Source organism: Acromyrmex echinatior, chromosome 3 (genome assembly GCF_024713525.1).
Source record: "Acromyrmex echinatior isolate Ae372 chromosome 3, ASM2471352v2, whole genome shotgun sequence".
Classification (NCBI taxonomy): Eukaryota; Metazoa; Arthropoda; class Insecta; order Hymenoptera; family Formicidae; genus Acromyrmex; species Acromyrmex echinatior.
The window spans coordinates 18674593-18695716 of NC_141854.1; the positions used below are offsets into that span (position 1 = coordinate 18674593).

Below are 21124 nucleotides of genomic sequence, written 5' to 3' on the forward strand. Positions count from 1 at the left end.
AATTCCACTATGGCTGCGACGACTAATTGGGAACTTTAAATATTCTTTCAATTTTATTTTCAATTTCAGAAGAAAAAAATCATAGAAAATTACATTAAGTGAATGCGGTGGCTGGCTGATCAAGTAAATATCTTTTGAGATTATATTCATTTTTTATTATATTATTTTTCTTAAAAATATACTTCCATTTTTCATGTTATAGTAAATAAATAATGTAACGTAAAGAAAGAAATACAACTATATAGAAAATAAATTTTCTAGAAAATAATTCTGTATTTTAAGAGTCACAGTTCTATAGTAAAAAAAAAGCTTAAAAACTTTTGAGACAATGTATAAATAATTATAACATACATTAATCTTTGTATATTCACAACAATAATTTCATACAAATAAGAGATATGATATTTTTTGAATTTTATGATAGAAATCAAAACGAAAATAAATTTATGGAACTATAAATAAAGAGATAGTAATTTTCATGTATTGTGTATAAACTGTAATTTATTTGCAGATTCTATTGCGAAACATGAGAAATTGCTGTACAAGTTACGGAGAATATCACAGTAGTAATGCAATGATAAGTCATACATAGTTAACTAATTTTATAATGTAACTTTTAAAATGTTCCGAAATATTTGTAGTTTATCTTATATAATAAAAAAAAAATTATCACACAATAGAAAAAAGCAACCAACACACATTGTATTAATTTTTTTATACGTAGAAGGTATATGTGTTTAAATGTTTAAATTCGTTTATAGTGTAATGAAAATTTATGATCTTACATTTTAGGAGAAAACATTAAATTTTTTAATTTAAAAAACTGTCGAAATATTAAGTCGATCGGGATGTATGTATAAATGATACTCAAACTAAATATAGCAGTAATGTCATGTATATAAACCAAAATAAAGTATTAAAAAAGTTTTAATGTGATCAATCATGAACATTACTTATAAAAGTATTACAAGACAAATATCTCGTTTACAATATATGTATTTCATAGCACTGCAACATAACATACGATACGACAATAGATGTTTTTCTAGCAACGTATACAGGCAATCCTGTGTAACACAGTGTATGATTCCATGTTTTTCAGCTATAATATAACTGATGCAATATACACGGCTAAAATACTGTTCTCGTTTTATGTCACTTTACGAACATTAAATTTTTTACATTACCATTTATTTTTCTAGAAGTAATACTCTGATAAAAGATTTCAAGATTATCGGATATAGGTATATGATACCTTTTTCACTCTGAAAGCAACATTTTACAAATCAACGCTATTATACTGTATCATACAGTATGATTGTATTCCGTTGCTGAAAACACGCTATATTTACAAGTAGGTATATGAAACGTCATTATCTCTTATGAGTATGTGAATGCGTGCATGTATGTGTGTATGTGTGTGTATGTGTGTGTGTGCGCGTGCGTGTGTGCGCGCGCGCGAGATGTGCGTATACACATATAAGAATATGTAAAAATTATATTAGATTTTATGTTTATCACTGCTTATCTAATACATGGAATCCCATTATGCTAATCTAATACTTATTGGGCAATGGTAAATTTATTTAAAAAATACTTGTATTACAACTAATTAATACAAATTTATACTTTTCTGAAATAATAAAATAATAGTCTGATAGACGAATTAAAAATTTTCAAATTTAATTTCATGTTTCCTAATCTAAATTTAAAAATTAATATTAGAATATAATTCAAAAAATAATAAAAAAACACATAAATTCTTCTTATTGACAACGAATTCAATTCATAAATTGAAATGCATAAAACGCATGTATTTCAGATCATACAGTATTTTATTCATACGTGAGAAAATCACATATGTGTATGTCTTCTACCTTTAATACGATTTACCAAATTACAAATCTTAAGTGCTGGCCCAAGTTTTAGTCCCATGTACTTCATCATCATATCACTGTTGAGAAGAAGTAGGGCCTTGCCATCAATTTCCTAAAAATTGTCGTTGTTAATTTTATGATAAAGTAAAATGTTGAATGCCTGTTTATATTTAACTCACATGCTTCTTGAATAAATCTGCATGTTGTCCTAATACTGGATCTGTAATGGCAATAAAATGTATTACATCTTCAATAGTCCATTCTGCTGGTTCAATGGGAAGAGTGCGACTTCCAGAGGTTTCATTCGATTGAGTAGTAGACGTCGCTGCTTCCAATTCTGTACATAAATATATTTCTTAATCAGTATGTTACTTCATAAAAATGCTTAATTTCATATTCAAGTTTTCAAGTTAGCATATTACATTATTTTAAACAATAAAGTACTATATAATAACTATTTAAAAATATTCTTAAATAATAATTATAAATATCCTTATAATTCGCAGGTTATCATTAATTAAATGTCTAAAATAAAATTTGACTTTTTTTTCTTGTGGCAAGCAGGACCAGTATTTCTTAATAAATTCAAGGTCGCTGAATCCAAATCCCGCCAGCGAAAGATGCCCATCATGTTAGCTTTTTGAGATAAATCGAGTAATATAAGCAAAAAAAAAACAGCATTTTTTAAAATCACATTTATCACTTTTTTTGTGACCAAACAAAAAAAGTGGCGGATTTGGATTCAGCACCCTTGAGTTTATTAAGAAATACTGGTCCTGCTTGTCACAGATTTTCTTGTTGGACTACGTTATAACAAAGCTTTATAAAAAATATGAAATACCGGGAATAGATTTGCGAGGTTGCTTCGCAGATGTAGGAGATGATTCTGTAGAATGATTTATACTCTGCACAGGAGTTTGCTGAACATGCTGTTGCTGAGTTGGCGTTAAGTTTTGTTGACTTTCCGATGACCATCTTCGTTTCTCTCTTATAGAGTCATTTGCTTCTTCATCATTAGTGGATTGTGGTTGTTGTAGCAAAGATGTGAGACACTTGGTACAAGATTCTTTTCTTTTAGTTAACATGTATTCACATGTACGAAGGTCCTCAAGTTGTTGTCTAATGTATGCATAGAAATCTTCTTCTTCCAAAAAATGAGATAATTTAACAGCTGCAGGTTTTTTCAAAGTTCCCATACTCAAAGTTACAATTTCGCCATCACCATTTCTTAATAAACCCAACATTTGCTTGGGATTCAAGGCTGCCATTAAAAACGCTTGGAAGATGTCTTTTGCAATAATTGTCATAGGACCAGGACCAAATTGCGCTGGCAGTACTTTCACCTTTCGAATATCAAAATATGGCCCACAGTGACATTTATGGTTGACATAAAGCGTAACTGCAATATACAATTAAATCATTAAAAATTTTTTGCATGAACTTTATCGTTTCTTATAGAAAATATAGCACATCACCTGAATTGATTGTAGAATTGGATATAGATAAATATCGCCCTTCTGCGCCATCCGGGCGAAAAAAAAAATTCATCTTGCTCGCTTGATACTGTATCAGATAAATATCAGAACATAAGTATCAAATTTTTACAAATAATAACGCTCAAACAAAATGCTGTTAGTCCACTATACATTCACGAGTGTGTCGTTCATTGTCCATAGATACATACATCTACAATTATAATTAAATCTGCATATGATATTATAATTCTACATCCTCCTTTATAGTTTATTTTGATTTATGTATTTATTTATTCTGATGTATCTATGAACAGCGAACAACAGATTCGCGAATGTATAGTGAACTAACAGCGTTTTATTTGAGTGTTATTATTTGTACAATCAAAGAATCATCACTTTATTTGTGCAATCACCAGAAACTATATGGATAGAAACACTGTGATAACTCGCAAACCTTCTAGTATCTTTTAAGATAATGTGAATAATGTGAAAGCTTAAAAATGTTACTAAAAATCATGTTTGATTACGTTTGATTCTAACTACGTTCTGATACTTCGACCTGGGATCAGGTAAAAACTGGATTCCTAAAAATAAAGCCAATGGCTTGCTAGCTGGATTGCTAGTTAGATTAGAATCTTGCCACGATATTGGCTGCGGTGCTGTCAGTGCCAGTAATCTAGCTAGCAATCCAGCAGGAAAATAAGTATCATGTGCCACCGACATAAGTCGCATATGAAAATCTAAGGAAATATTATAGTTATGCGTTACATACATATTATAACATTTACTTAGTTTACGATACTCTTCTAAAATAGGGGAATCATGTTGACAGTATCGATTGAGCAGAAATGCTGAAATTTATAGTTTTAAACTATTTATTCGCCCAAATGGCGCAGAAATAGGGCTTTTCATAGCAAAGTGTCCATACCCTGATATAGAATTATAATTTACCATTTTCAAGTGGTTTGGTATTGATTGTGCTAGTGTCAGGTTCTGTAGCTGGCTGTAATGGTGCATTGGAGCCTGTAGGTGTTACTAATGCAATTGCAGATTCTCTGTTATTGTTATTTCCAGAACCAACCGCCATCACAAGAAAAACATTACTATTGGCTTTAGATCCTCTAAATCCCTTGTTTGAACCTGCTATAAGATTAAAATTAAATATGTTAAAAATATGGATTAAAAATATTTAAATACTGTACACAAGATAAGAGATTAAGAGATATATGCATTAATGAATTTGTATAGTTATACAGTTACTTTACAAATTATAAAATATTTATTCATGTGTACATTTTTGTCTTGGTGGCTGCAATGGATGTCCACTTTTAAAACACCACCCTGCAGGGAAAATATCTCGAGAATCATAACGACACCAGTAATCAAAAGCACCGCGCCAACCATCAAACGTAATATGTATCTGATCTTCATTAACTGCGCCAACGGTTGCAGTGCATATAAGCTGTGGATTCTTTTTATCGATTGCTTCTAATTTGTGGCCGACCTCAAACAAATTAGAGCGTGGCGTCTTTGGTTCACGTTTGAATACTTTAGCTGGTGCCATTTCGGCACCATTTAAAGTTTTTAGGAGGAACATTGGCCAACTAGAAGCATTCATCCGGAAACCTAGTGGCGGTTGAAGCATCCCGCCAGATTTCTCACAGTGGCCTATCGGATGTATTTCGTTACTATCGACCAACCGCCAGAAATCATTCTTGTTATCAGAGCCATCTAATCTTAATCTTAATCGCGGTCCCAGGACACCTACTACTGTGGCGATACAAGTTGATGTCAAGTTTCGTGGATCTAATGCTTCCAATTTCATATTAATCTTAAATTCATTTGTTGGTGGAACTTCATGCTGAAATCAAAATAATATATAATGTACAATATAAGCATACAATGTAAGCAGTAAACAAGCACTGAACCTATATATTCTGCAATAATATTAAATAAAAATTGTATATCAACAGATTAAACTACAGTATGCTGTACCGCTGTACCTGCTTGAAGCATTCGAGTGAAGCTGCTTTGCTGTTTGTTTCTTTTAAATAAAGATCCCAATCAAAAGTCTGAAAGGCTTCATATTGCAACGATGCAGTAGATGTTCCAGTAGATGTTGTTGGTGGACGAGATACAGTCGTGTGATTATTTGTGTTTGTGTAAGGTTGTGTCGTCTGTGCATTATTATTGCTTGGCAATCCAGATGAAGCTGGAGACGGAGTAGGAGACTGTAACGATGGATCACTGCTATCTATAAATTAAACATTTGTTTCAATTTGTTAAAAATTGTTTGAATTATTGTATAAGTTTGTGTAGATTTATGCAAAATTATAGTTACTCACTTTTCTTTGTGTCTGCTTGTGTTTCTTTTTTCTGATACACATTTAAACAGTATGCAGAACAGAAATCCTTTGTTGGAGCATCTTTTTGTTCCAGTCTAAAAGGTGTAACCCTGATCGCTATCACATTTTCGCATTGCACACAAACACTCCTTGTATAGGTTTTGCGAGATTCGGACAGACAAGTTTCTGAACAAAATTCCTTCTTGCCATTCTGCGTGGGAAGAACATACTTCAATGGTAGTTTAGTCTCTCCGCACCACGTACATGGAATGTTCTTCAATTTTGGTGGTCTCCCTGGACCTATAACAAAAAAAGATTCAAAATTTCTGTTTATTATAAAGACGTCATCATCCGATTGTTCATACAGCACCGATTGTTGCATAAAATTTTCAGAAATATTTCAATTTTTCACATCTCCTGTGCAAGAATTCTAAAAGAATTCTGCAATATGTCATATAAAATGCTTTAACAGAAATGTTTCTACAATTTATCATATGCAATAAATTAAAAAATATATTTAAACAGAACAAAAAATCATTATGTTGAAATAGCTTCAAAATGTTTACTAAAGTCATTTTTTGATCAATCACGAGTCAGTTTAATTTCATTTTGTTTACTTTAATTGCGAAAATTTTTGTATATAAATGAATAAATTTTATAAAAGTATATTTGTTTTATTTTTAAAGATATTTATGTGGAAAAGAAATAATGTCTTATATATCGTAAACTTTCATAAATTTTTATCTTTGTATGATTGTTCCTATTTTTCTACACATCCCTACAATCGAAATTTCATTTCAAATTATAAATTACGTACAACATTAAATTATAACTACTTGAATGCGATTATAAAAAATATATGAATATATAACTTGATTAGTTTAAAATTTTCATTTTATTATATATTTTATCAAAAGATTTATATTTTATTTTAATAAAATTATTTTATTCAATGAAAAATTTTTCAATGAAAATATATTTAATAAATAATTCTTAAATGCACTCTACCATTTTGCAATGCTCGCAATAGTTAACGAGATATTGATCGTTAAAGATAACCGAATAAGCCCATCCGTTCGGCCTACTAATGCCAAAGTGTACGCCCATTAATGGCTCGGCAAGTAGGAGGCGTAGCTTAGCAGGCGCGCCGGTCAAGTCAACGAATGACATGGACCGTGGTCCGATTCATACTCATAACGAAAAATCATTTCATCCTTGTTGTTTGTCAAATGTTAAATAAAAACAAACGATGCTCATAAGCGTTGTCAGCATGAATCGGACCATGGAGGCTCGCGTGGAGCGCTTGACAGCCAGGCAGTCCCTACTTTCAGCGCGCCAAGCAATTGCGATGGCGGATATTCGACGCTTTAAAAATTAATATCTCGATTATGAAAATTGGGAAATGATTGAGAACTTTTCGAGAACTCAATTTAGTTTTCACTCTAAAACGGTTCGTTGCGTTAACTCACGATTTTTTTGCATTTATACTACATACCAATTTTAATAATCATTATGGATATTTTTTAATTTGGTAAATATGAATGACACAATGTAGATCGAAACGTGTAATTAGACAACAAATTTCATCAGTTTAATTAAATAATATATTTTTTATGCATGTCATGTGCGTACATACGTACTAGAATGATTGTTATTTTAACATTTGAAATTCAATTCGGGATAGAAATCCTCTAATGCGGTTGAATATCCACAAAAATATTAGGTGTTGGAATTAATTCGTAGCGTTTTTTAATGAAAGAATGTTATTTATTTCACATGAGCATTAAAAAATACATTAATGAAAGTACTTCCCATCACTTGTAAAACGCTACGAATTAATTCCAACACCTAATAACATATATCGAGCAAATAAAAAAAACTTTAAAATTGATTAAGAATTACAGCGTCGGCCGAATTTTTTTGGTCACTATGTGGGACCTTGAATATTGCTTTAAATGGGATTTTTTTAAAAATAGTCTTTTGACTAGCTATCAATATTTGTTATGTAAACTTCACGAAAATAAAATTTTCAAAAGAAATTGGCAGCGTTATGTAAGAATACGTATATACGTTGCGATGGCAATTAACAATTGTCTGAATAAGAAATATATAAATACGAATAAATTTATTTATTGCATCGTATATTAAAACAATTAATTTTTCAATAAAAACAATTAATTTTTTTATAATAAACATATAATTTATAAAAAAAGGAATAAAAAAGAACTCACAAATGAGGATACATTAAGCATTAAATAATAATTTCTTTATAGAGGATCTGCAGACTTGCAGAAGTAAGAATTATCAACTCTTATGTATCTCACACGCGGGAGAAAAAAAAAGAAAAAAAACGAAGCAAAAACAATCCTGTTTGCTTCAATGTTAAATAAAATAAACTCGGTGAAGGTTAAGTTATTTAATGGCTCGTTTTTTTGCACACTAAATTTTTGTACAAATTTTTAATATTTTCAAATAATAATAACTCAGTGAAAAATTATTGTAGCGAGATGTTTAAAAAAGCCTTTTAAAGCTTGAAATCTCTACTTTCGAAATCTGTAATTAATATTTCAATCTGACTGATCCTATATGGAGCTATACGAACAAATGGATACCTGTCAAATATGAAAATTTTGTACAAATTTTACAAATGTCTATGGCGTGAAGTAAAGATCAAAAATGCGGTTTATAACAATCGAAAGTGTGAATCTTTATCTTTAATTTGTTTTTTTATAGACCTCTGTACAATTTTTTTCACCGAGTTATTCAACATTGAAGCAAAAATGATTTTTGCTTCATCGGTTTTTTTTTGCGTGGTGTATATAAGAATTAATAATTCTTACTTCTGCAAGTGTCTCTGCAGATCCTCCATAAAGAAATTTAAAAAAATCATTATTTAATATCTATAATACATCCTCATTTGTGAATTCTTTTTGATTTTTTTTTTGTAAAGTTAAATTATATGTTTATTATAAAACATTGTTTTTATTGAAATAATTATTTAGAAGTAAATTTAATAGTAATTTAACTTTAAAAGAATAATATAATTTGCATATTATTAGTTTAAAATATCTTATTCAATGATGTATTAATTATTTCATTAATTTAACCGTAGGAAGATAAAGCATCTTTTTCAAATTTTATTGTTAATTATAACTTAATTTTTTTTTGGGGGAAAAATACTGTTACTTCTAAAATTTTACACACTAAATAGGGATTATTTTACAAGAAATGTATTTTTCAATGAAAAGATTGAAAAATTTCATTTTCGTTGGCCTATATTCAGATCGGTACCATTGTGTGCCGGCTCTGCCCCACCTCACAATACTGAGAGGAGGCGAGGCGGAGGAAGTGGAAAGTTAGTGTCTCCTCCTTGCGTGTGGGGAAGACGATGCCCTTCTCAGGGCACCGATAGTCTGTAACAAAGGTCGGAGGAAGGGCCGACCAACCATATTGGTCTACAGGCCTGAAATAATGCTGCACGCGTGCCCAGGATTCCCGCGGAACTGAGAGTATGCGTAGATTTTCCCCGCTTTAAAAAAAAAAAAGAAAAAAAAATCCCCGAAAAGGATAACACTAAGAAATACATCTTATATGACATGAAAAATACTCAAAATATTAATTGAGTGTTGCAAGATAATGGTAAATACAAAAAATGAAGTTAAATGAACAATTTTATTTAATAAATTCATTAATATTTTCAATGTTAAAAATTAATATAGTAACATAATAAATTAACATATAATATATAATACATGATAAAATCAGGGATCGGCATTAAAGTAATATTTTTACTTTTGTGATACATATATATATATATATATATATATATATTATAACGATTACTTAGATAAACAGTAATCAAAATCGAAAATTAAAAAAGTAGATAGGTCAGAAAAAGAGCAAAAGATCTAATTTAAAAGTACATATGTAATATTTTTTACATCACTTTACATTATTTTACATCACAAATTAATATTCAATGTCGTATAGATAACATGGAATGTTTCGATTATAATATTTGATTATAAGTCTTCATCAGCCAAATTGAATCACAAAATTTTAAAATTAATACAAAATATTTAAATATTGGATGAATTCTAAGAATAGAATTATTAATATAAATTATAAAGTATATATTCATATCGCAATAAATATTGTATAAATCGTCAAAAGATATTAAAAAAATACAAGTGTAGTCATGTCGCAATAAAAATCCTCTAAAGATATCTATTTCATCGTTAAACCGAGAAAGAGCAGTTTTTCGCCAAATAAAAAAAATAATCAACTAAATAATAAAAAAATATTTGACATGATTATCAAGTAACGGAATTATTGAAAAATTTTAAGTCTGATTACTCCAGTTATTGAAATTATTTACATTCTAATTACTGATTGAAATTATTTACATTTCTAATTACTGATTAATCAAGTAACCAAAAAAATTGATATTCTGATTACTGATTAATGAATTAATTAAAAAATTATGTTTTTAATTACTTGATTAATCGAATAATTAATTTTTTTTATTACTAATTAATCGAGTAATTAAATATTTTTTTCTTTTGATTACTGATTAATCAATTAAAATTTCCGATTTTGATTACTGATTATCTAAGTAATCGTTAATCGAAGCTAAAAATATTACTCTAATGCCGATCCCTGGATAAAATTATATATTATACAATTGAATTGTTTCAATTATATATTTTACAATTGAATTGTTTCAAAAATTACATTAAAGATGACTCAATAATAAGGATCAAAACTCAATAATAAGGATCTGTAATTATTTCATTTCTGAATATATGGTATTGTTACACACCAACAACTTGTGATGATTCACATTGGCTTTCTACTTTTCTACGATTTATTCTTTGGAGCCTTCAATCAAGATCAAGATTTGTTTATCATTAATACATTTGCTAAAGAGGATCCAAACCAAGGATTAAAACGTTTATTCAATTATTATATACAAACTTGATTGCAATAATAGAGCTCTCCACTGATTCTCAAAGGCTTTTTATTCTTAATTAATTTAATTTATTAGAGCCTATAATAGAAATCCAACTTGTTTTTGGTGATATTTCAAAAAAATTGCAGATTCTTTCTGTAACATTTCATTAAGAAGTCTTCCAACAAGAAGTGTGCGAATCTCTCATGTGCAAGAATTACACATATTTCGCAATTTTTATGAAATGTTTCACTTTTCAGTTGAAAAATTTCTGAAGTAATTCTGAAAACTTTCGGTGCTGTATGGATCGGATTACAGATGCAATTATTTTATTGAAAAGATCGACATAAACACATGAATGTACGCTATTTGAGAAGAGTTCAGTTTAAAACAATAACAAAATTACATACATATTTAGTGTTAAACAGTAAAACTGATTAAACTGCCATTTTTAACTTTTAGACAGCCGGGAAAGTCACTTTTGTGGCTTTTAATTGTGGTTTAAAATACCATCATTTTTGGTATTTTCAATATTAATATTGTATTAAACATAATTGTATTAGGTGTTGGAATTAATTCGTAGCGTTTTACAAGTGATGGGAAGTACTTTCATTAATGTATTTTTTAATGCTCATGTGAAATAAATAACATTCTTTCATTAAAAACGCTACGAATTAATTCCAACACCTAATATATATGTTGCTCAAAATATATAAAAAAGTATAAGTATTGAAAAATATACAAAAAAATTAAAATACATAAAAAAGATAAAAAAATTACAAAACAAAAAATAAAAAAATACAAAAAATAAATTTAAAAGACCAAACGAAAAAGAAAAATCAAAAAGGAGCTACAAATTTAATTTATGTCCATGTCGTTAACTCTGGGTAATGCTAAAGGAAAGTTCTTTGCATGAGTTTATACATTTATATTCATTTATGTTAACAATATTGCGTTTAAGGCTCGAAATTTTATAAATTTATGCTCAGAATCAGAATTGGAATCAGCAATATTAAATCCCCAAAATACATTATTTTTTAGAAAATAAACATTTTATATATTTGATCGCATGTTCCCGGCGGGGAAAGTCACTTTTGGCTCTGCAAATCTCGAAATTTTGCGCCATAAACACTTATTTTGAGAAAAAAGAATCACTATTTGAATGAAAAAATGACAGCTGCCTAAAGGTTAAGTTTACTATTTTCACTTTACCATTACACATAGACTTCCTCTCTTAACGTCAGATTGGATTTGTTTTTCTGATACATATGAGTTTTAACAAAAGATGAAAGAAACAAAAAACAATCTTCAGACGAATATATAGGGTGCGTTCCAATATGCCACTGCTGAAAATCTATAGCATAAATATACTGCATAGTTTCAACATTGACAGTGAATATCAGAAAGCTGCAACTTCAAACAACTTTAAACAATGAAGAAACCGTAGTCAAGATCAAACAATGAAATCTAAGATTGCTTGTTCTTTTGTGAAAAAACAGTTTAAACAATTTTATTACCTAATATTAAATGTATATGTTTTATTTTGTTGTTTTAAACTTAACTCTATTCAAATAATGTACGTTCATATATACATGTCAATATTTTCAATAAAATAATTATATTTGTAAAAAAATGATTTTATCTACAAATTATAAGATAATGTATGTCTCATAGGAAATTGATATGAAAGCATTAGTTGAGGCATACATTGTAACAATACATATGATGTACGCATCTATTTATACAGTATACACGTAAATGATTATGTTTATACACTGCAGAAATGTTATACATAAAACATTACTTATAAAAAAATGTATTTTACGTTTAACCAATATTTCATTATTATATCCTTCTCTATAAGGGATCAATTTCCCATGAGAATTTGCAGCAGGAAGGAGAACAGTCAAGAAAAGGAGGCAAATATTCAAGCTTAAATAATTAAAAATTATTTATATATGAAAATTGTTCATACCACGTGCTTTAGGCTGCGTAGACATCCTCCGTTAGCGTGTGAGCAAATATTAAAGATGAAATTGCCACTAATCGTCACTGGAGTCAGCTAAGGCAACCGGATAACTGAGCTCATGTTTGTGATTGTATAGAAATAAATTTTGGCGCCACGAAATCGAGGTCAAATGAAGCCTCAACTCGTGTGGAACTGAATCAATCACTGAATATCACTCGCGCGAAACGAAATAGTTGGTTGAGTTTTCTTATTTGCTCCACAATTCGTCTCCCTGTCGGAATATATAGCTCAACAGACAAAATAACATACCTAACGCGCATTAAAAGTGTTGTATCAGTCCGCCATTTTGTCTTAATTTTAGCCACGCGTTCTCACATAATAGTGACGAATGGGAAAATTTCTTTTTCCTTACCGTGGATTATCTTTGCAGTGAATATGGAACAAAAATACGATCCATTGAATCTATTCGTTGTTAGATACTGATGCATATCGACGTCATGCAAGCCAGGTCAAAGTTTACGGCACAGCAGGAGAAGAATAAAACCGGCGACATACAATGATCGTTTCCTATTGGTTTTTAGCTTAGATTAGAATCTTGCCACCGTATTGGCTGCGATGATGATATAGACAGTAGGCCTCAGAAGAGCTAGTCAGATTCTACCAATTAGAATGAATGACTGATGTTAAAGATGTTGATTGGCCATCGCAATGGTCAATCATGACACTGAATGATTGTTGTAAATTGTTGTCGAATGAGTAATTAGCGAATTTCATAATCGATGTTCAATGTATATTTTATCAAATAGCACAATAAAATGTATTGAATATCTTATAGTTTAATTCATTTCTATATTCTTATTAAATATATGTTATGTCGATTTGTATACAATGGATTTAAAGTACACTGAATGCATACTAATTCTGTTTATGAAGAACGTTACATTAACTGCTGCCCATGATAAAAAATCACTGATAGATCAAATTATTTGGAGTTGAAAATGTTTATAGAACGAATTTCTGAAGGTGGGCCTCATGAATGTTCTTTTACAACGCGAGGAAAGATCAATTGCTCATTGTAAAAAATTAATAAAAGATTAATAATAATTTATAAAATATAAAGATTAATATTTAATAAAATTAAGTAATACAATAGAAAAATATATAAAACAATGTTACAAATAAAAATAAATAAATAAATAAATTTTATTAATCTTATTAAGATATAAATGTTTCAGAAACTTTTTCCATTTTTTACAATTTTTATTAATTTTTTTACTTTCCCAAAAAGAAAATGAAATATAATGTTTTCAATAATGAATTTCAATATTATATTTTAGTATACAGGATGTTTGGAAAATAATGATAAATCTTTCGCATAGAGGCAGAATGGACTAAATTGAGAAGAAAAGTCCTCTATCAATTTGCAATTTTCGTAATAGTTAACAAGATATTAATTGTTAAAAATTGCCGAAAATTAGTCTTCAATCATTTTTTACTCAAATACTATCAATTTTACAGAAAAACTGTAATAGACAAAAATTGTTTATTTTCTCCTCATAAAGCTCTAAGAATTTTTTCAGAATTTTTTCAGAATTTTTTAATATCTTATTTTCTCATGTTAGCAAAAATAAGAAAACGCAATACTAAAAAGTTGATACAAAATTCTGAAAAAATTCGTAGAATTCTATTGAAAAAAAAAATAATTTTCATCTCTTGCAATTTTTCTGTAAAGTTGATCGTACTTGAGTAAAAAATTATTAAAGATCAATTTTCGGCAATTTGTAACAGTTAATATCTTGTTAACTATTGCAAAAATTGCAAAATAGTACGAGGGCAAGTCAATAAGTTCTTCTAGAAAATCTGTCAGAGGGCACTCGCAGTGTCATGTCACATTACTTTTTGACAAATAGCATCTTTCAGCTGATTACTGTCAAATTTTGAGCGGAATTCATCGCGTGGTTTCATTTCTATAGACGATTAAAGCGAACAAGCTTTGTATTTTTTACAAAATGGAAAAAAACAAGTTTCGTGGAGTGATCGAACATCTACATATGAAAAGTTTAACACCGAAAGAAATCAAAGCCGAGTTGAATAATATTCATAGCACGTCTGCACCAGCGTTTGCGACTGTATACTTGAGTAAATGACCAATAAACGTGGTCGTACATCCACATGTGATGCACCTCGTTCGGGATGTCCAATTGAGGCTGCTACGCTAGAAATCATCGATAAAGTTCATGATATTGTTTTGACTGATCGATAAGTGAAAGTACGCGAACTTGTTGAGGCCACAGGCATAGTGATTTCAATTTTGCATGAACAATTGGGTATGAAAAAGCTATCGCCAAGATGGGTGCCGCATTTGCTCACTGTGGACCATAAGCGCGATCGTGTGACGATTTCAAAACAATGTTTGGAGATGTTTCAATGTAATCTAGATGAATTTCTGCGTTGATTCATTACTGTGGATGAAACATGGATTCATTACTTCACACTCGAGATGAAGGAACAGTCAAAACAATGGACTTCACCGAATGAACTAGCTCTGAAGAAGGTGAAGACCGTGAAGTCGGCCGGAAAGATGATGGCCACAGTTTTTTAGGATGCACACGGTATAATTCATATCAATTATCTTCCGTCGAAGCAAACGATCAATGGCAATTACTACATAGCCTTATTGGACCGTTTCAACAACATTTTAAAGAAAAAACGTCCCCATTTGGCGAAGAAGAAAGTGCTCTTCCACAATGCACAGGTTCACATGTGCCCGGTACCGATGGCCAAATTCAACGAATTCCGCTACGAATTGCTTCCCCAGCATATTCGCCAGATTTAGCCCTATGCGACTATTTCTTGTTTTCAAACCTGAAGAAATGGCTCGGAGGAAAAAGGTTCACCACCAGAGAGTAGCTCATCGCCGAAACAGAGGCTTATTTTGAAGGGTTGCACAAATCATATTATTCGGATGATTTGAAAACGTTGGAGAATCATTGGATCAAGTCTATCGAGCTGAAAGGAGACTATGTTGAGAAATAAAAATGAATCGATAAAAAAAAATGTATTTTACTATGTTTTTCTAAAAACTTATTGATTTGCCCTCATGCACTTATTCATATACAATTCAATAACAATTAATAATCACGCGAAGAAAGAGAAATATGACATAAGATCAAAGGACGCGGCATAAAGGATCTTTCGATGCCTTTATTCTCGTATTGTGATGTAGTTTTTGCCCTCACACGACGGCACAATGTTGTCAGTGGATTATATCTCGCTGGCATCGATTTGGCGGCTTGCGTGATCTATGGATCGATGAATTACCAATCGTTTTCAGGGGTTTTCATATTTTTAAGTTATATATTTTTGAAAGTAAATTATTAAGTTTACATATTTTTGAAAGTGTTGCCGATTTTAACTGAGTATTGAACCTCTCGCAATTGTTCCGTGATTTTGGACGACCTGTTCGGTGCCCGTTCGTTCGTTCTGACGCGCGTCCGTGCGGCGTGACGACGCCATAGACGCCCGATGTCCGTGCGGGCTATTTTCGCAAGCATCGTATCATTTTTGTATCATTTTTTTTTGCTTTTGTACATCTCATTAGGACGTGATCTGGCCGTATCAATCTCTGTTTATTATTTCAGGAAACGGGAGCTATTAACCAAAAAGAAGAAGAAGAAGAAAATGGTGGTAACGAATGTGTACGATCTTCGAGAAGGGGCACATTCTAGCATTCGAGTTCTGACCGTGCCACAGTAAACTTCGGCTTCTTCGCAGCATACGTTATACGTTATACGCAATATAATATCAGTACAATTATAGAGCCAATTCAAGGCAACGGTCTCAAGCATTGTTCGCACTTAGGACTACGATAGCCCTCAGGCGGTGTCGACCTGACCCAGGACAACAGTTGTCAGGAACGAAAGTGTCATGTCACGAATGTTTATATGTGTGTGTTTGTGATACTCTACAAACGTGTACAGTCGGGCGTGTAATATTCGAACACGCGTGTGATTGTAACAATCGAGATTAACAGTGCTTATTGTCTAAGTTTTATCATTGCTTTTTTCAGACTAGGTTTATAAATCAAAGTTCTTTGGCTAGAAAACCTCTGCAAATAATTATATCTTGATTAAATGAACTGTGTTTTAAAATATTTAAATTAATTTCAAAGTTGATATCCGATAACTGATCCAAATAGATTTTGATTTGCATTATACCAGCTGTATGTATCGGTGAATTGTTAATCGCACTAAAATTACGCGATGTAAAACTAATTGAGAATGGCACTTGCACACAGAATGCAACGATTGCCGCGTGGCGGAAATTGTCGCACTAACTAATAATTTTATATTCTTATGTTCGGCCTCACCATGCAAAACTTCTAAAAATGATGTAATACTATTTTCGCTGCACGGCAAAAGTTGAATTGAGTTCAACTTTTGTCATGCGGTGGAAATTATAATATATTGGGTCATCTAAAAAGTATCCGCGGTTTTTTGTCACTAGATGTGTGTTGATGGTCATATATCTAGTGACAAAGTACCGCGGATACTTTTTAGATGACCCAATATATCTATTACTTCCTAGCAAGCGAGACGTTGATTGGCTATCTCGTCAATTTTCATCGTGCGGCAAGCATTGCATTAAGTTTAATAATTTTAATTAGAGTACTACTTACCGAGTGTTTTTTCTTCTAACACCGTAACAATGGGATTCTATCTCGCCTTCCTCTGTCTCGGCAACCTCTGTCGATTTTACTATCTCACCGAGGTATCGTCACCGTGGACATGGTTGATCCTGCTGTCGACGGCTGTGATTTTCCTATTGTTTTCGTCTTTTTCAATAACGGACATTGAGACTGAGTATGTCCAGTCTTTCATATTGGTACACAGAAGCACGTTTATGTTAATAGCACATTACTCCGACTTGTTTTGTATCCTCTGCTCTGCAATCCCTTGTGAAATGCCCTTTCTTGCCATATTTCTTACATATAAAATTCTATGGATTGATTCTATCCGAACAATGAGCGTTTATCCGTCTTTATTGCTGCTTCCGTAATACTACATGGGCTGAAAAGTCCCGGGATTTTTAATGAAACAAGTGTTTTTTGGGCAAAGTTATATTTATTCCTCAACATAGTTGCCTTCGAGGGCGATACACTTGGTATAGCGATTTTCCAACATTTCGATGCCCTTTCTGTAGTACGAAACGTCCAAGCCTTCGAAATACGCCTCGGTTTCCGCGATGACTTCCTCATTCGATGTGAATCTCTTTCCCCGGAGCCACCGCTTGAGCTTTGGAAACAGGTAATAGTCGCTGGGGGCCAAGTCTGGAGAATACGGTGGGTGAGCAACCAATTCGAATCGTAATTGGTCCAATTTGACCATTACTTTCAAGGACGTATGTGACGGTGCGTTATCGTGATGGTACAGAACTTTTTTCTTCGCCATATGGGGTCGTTTTTTCTTTATTTCGTCGTTCAGTTTGTCCAATAACGCTGCATAATACTCTCCCGTAACTGTTCTTCCTTTCTGCAAGTAATCGATGAAGATTATGCCATGCGCATCCCAAAAAACGGAGGCCATAACCTTCTCGGCCGAGCGTTGGTCTTTTGGCCGCTTTGGTCGGCTTTCGTGGCTTTTCAGCCACTCTGCAGACTGCCTATTGGACTCAGGCGTATGGTAATGGACCCACGTTTCATTCATCGTCACAAAACGTCGAAAAAAGTCCGCTCGATTACGCTGTAACAACGCCAAACCGGCCGTTGAATCATCAACACGCTGCTGTTTTTGATCTATGGTCAGCAAACGCGGCACCCATTGTGCCAATAGCTTTTTCATCTCCAAAACATCGTGCAAAATGTATCCCGCCCGTTCTTTTGAGATGCCCACGGCCTCAGTTAACTCGCGCAACTTCACTTTACGATCACTCAAAACGATTCGATGCACTTGCTTTACGATTTCCGCATTCGTAGCCTCTTTTGGCCTTCCAGAGCGAGGTGCGTCTTCGGTGCTTGTACGACCCATTTTAAATTCACTAAACCACCGATAAACTGTTGTTCTCGAAGGAGCAGATGTGGGATAACATTTCTGCAACCATTTCAATGATTGTCCAGAAGTTTTTCCCATCAAAAAACAATGTTTGATCAAGATGCGATATTCCTGTTTTTCCATTTTTTTTACGAAGGCGAAAGTAACGCCACTTAAACGACTGTAGCTTGTAAACGAATGAACGAAAGGTCATGAAACTTCATACATAAACTAGTGACAGATGAACCTCTCGAAATGAATCATGTTCATTTTCTAGTGGCACCACCTATTAAAAAATCCCGGGACTTTTCAGCCCATGTAGTATTCTTCTCCAGGAACTGTTCAACTATCTCAACTGCCAATGACAACACTATTGCCTTTAATGAAGCACTCGAAATCCTACCGATTATCAGTGTAATTGAGTTCTCTTCCATTAGATTGAGCCTATGGATCAATGCCAATTTTTCAATGACATACTGCAAGAATGTTTCCCTTTAAACCCCGCCAGATTTACAGATACTTTCGATGGGTAGTGAATTTGTGAATTGGTATAAGCAATTGTTCCATGGTGTAGGAGACGCGAACGCGAAATCGGACTATCAACTGTCAATCATGATGGAATTGTGCTGTTTCCAGCTGGTACCCGGCACTCAGCAATGACGTCTTTCCGTTCTTTTGTCTTAACTCTCACTAGAAGAACTCTATTAGAAATGTAATCGCGAACTTCCTTTACATAAAAATTAAATGAAGTTGATTATGAACAAAACTAAGGTCAGTATTCACATATTTTCTTATATTAAAGACCATCTTAAGTTCTGTCTTGAGATGTCACGAACCAATCAGAGGGCCGCATTAGCGTCTTAAGACATTACTTAAGACGACTAGTAATCTAATCTAAATGTATTATAAAAGTGAGGTATCTTAATTAATAAAATTCCCAATGTATATTTTATCAAATACCACAATAAAAGATATTGAGATTTTTACGGTTTAATTTGTTTCTATATTTTTATTAAACATACATCTTTACGTCAATTTGTATACAACGGCTTTAAAGTGCACACCAGCTCTGCCAATGAAAAACTCTATAAGCCTTAAGCCATAAAAAATAGATGAATTATAATCAATTATTTTCCTCGATTTCTTACGATTTAAGTTTAAAACACACTTATGTTACACGTGGCCTTTTTGATAAGTTTTTGTTATTAGAATTTTGGCTGATAAGATAAAACGTTGCTCATAATAAATGGCGATAGCCATTGAAAAAAAAACCAATCAAATTTGGATTTAACTGTACTTTTTTGTGTTATAATATATATATTGGGTCATCTAAAAAGTATCTGCGGTTTTTAGATGACCCAATAGCAGTAGCATACTAGAATAGCCAATCCAAATTTATATTCCTTGCGCATTCGCGAGAATGTTAGGTCCTGCGCATAATATAAGGATGAGAGAGGTGAGAGAGAGAGAGAGAGAGAGAAAAAGAATAAGGAATTAGGAACAAATGCATTGTTCGTTTTGTCTGCTCGGGGTCATTCCGAATGAACCCAGCGTACTTGAAATGTAGGATTTACAGTATTACATTCTTCATACGACTGTCTGACATTCATTATAACAATAAGGTTTTGCAATAGAACGTAAGCGATAAGTCATAAGAATTTAACCAATCATAGTCAATTATTCTTCTTACACTTAACTGTGATTGGCTAATTTCTTATGGCTTACGACTTATGACTCTATTGTAGAACAGACATAAATATCAAATGTCGTATGACGCATGGTGGAAAGAATATAAGATGATGTACTCCCATAGATGCGCAATAGGAAAGTGAATTTGAACAATACTAAAGAATAAACGATTTCAATCGTATATCAGAAACTGTGTATTCCGATGTATCCGATTTCTGATGTGTTAAAATTGTTCATTCTTTATTCCTAATTCCTTATTCTATTGTGCGCAGGACCTTACATCTTCTATTCTTACACCATGCACTAAAGTGTGGTTTAAAAAAAATCAAGAGTATTAAATCAGCCAATCACGTGTTTGAATTATGATGCCACTCATGGCTGCAATTTTAAAGTTTGGATTAGCGACAAGCGGCCGGAGCAGCCGGCAAGTTGCTCTAAGAGGTATTTTGTAACAATTACAGCAAATAACACGTCGCGCATAAAAATATTTGAGATATGTTCATTCCGTGTTATTTTGGTTAGCAATACGCCAAGAATGTTATTAGCAATGCGACGGATGTAAATAGAAATGGTTCGCTTTAGGTTATGTTGTATTCTGTATGTTTATGCGTATGTATTTTATTACAAGTATACGTTAAGCTGTCGGCAAGTTTCAATTATTGAACAATAGAGATTTTATTGGTACAAGTTGACGGAAGTGTCATCTTATTTTTATTTCTTATTGAATGTTAAGAAAAATAGAATAATATTTGTGACGACTTGTGTCACTAAATAGAGAAAGCAGCCAAT

The 21124-nt window shown here is 32.0% G+C and overlaps 3 protein-coding genes across 7 annotated transcripts in view; 1 reads left to right on the forward strand and 2 right to left on the reverse strand.

Moving 5' to 3' along the window:
- Positions 1–473: 473 nt before the first annotated feature.
- On the reverse strand, positions 474–13196 carry Scm (Polycomb protein Scm). 4 transcript variants are annotated; one of them, XM_011061187.2, is made up of 9 exons: positions 13030–13196; positions 12624–12888; positions 5698–5997; positions 5356–5606; positions 4646–5213; positions 4304–4495; positions 2719–3276; positions 2057–2214; positions 474–1989 (listed from the first exon to the last, which is right to left on the reverse strand). In XM_011061187.2, the coding sequence occupies exons 2-9, from the start codon at positions 12646–12648 to the stop codon at positions 1855–1857; spliced, it is 2187 nt and encodes a 728-aa protein (XP_011059489.1). In that variant the 5' UTR covers positions 12649–12888; positions 13030–13196; the 3' UTR covers positions 474–1854. The 4 variants fall into 4 exon arrangements, with proteins under 4 accessions (XP_011059489.1, XP_087260244.1, XP_011059496.1 ...); XM_087404118.1 differs by having other exon boundaries at positions 12624–12926; XM_011061194.2 differs by lacking the exon at positions 13030–13196 and having other exon boundaries at positions 4304–4492; positions 12624–13013.
- Positions 13197–17870: 4674 nt separating this feature from the next.
- LOC147910314 (histone-lysine N-methyltransferase SETMAR-like) lies at positions 17871–18643 on the reverse strand. The gene is made up of 2 exons (XM_087404427.1): positions 18126–18643; positions 17871–17946 (listed from the first exon to the last, which is right to left on the reverse strand). Exons 1-2 carry the CDS (start codon positions 18641–18643, stop codon positions 17871–17873), a joined length of 594 nt encoding a protein of 197 aa, XP_087260553.1.
- A 1975-nt stretch (positions 18644–20618) lies between these two features.
- Positions 20619–21124, forward strand: part of LOC105149025 (sex-regulated protein janus-A) — a 77551-nt gene continuing 77045 nt past the window's right edge. Inside the window, exon 1 of one of the 2 annotated variants that reach the window (XM_011061163.2) lies at positions 20619–20776. In XM_011061163.2, coding sequence (XP_011059465.1) covers positions 20698–20776 — 79 coding nt within the window. In that variant the 5' untranslated portion in view covers positions 20619–20697. Of the gene's footprint in view, positions 20777–20822; positions 20945–21124 lie in introns of those variants that run through there. The other variant, XM_011061170.2, reaches the window with a different exon arrangement.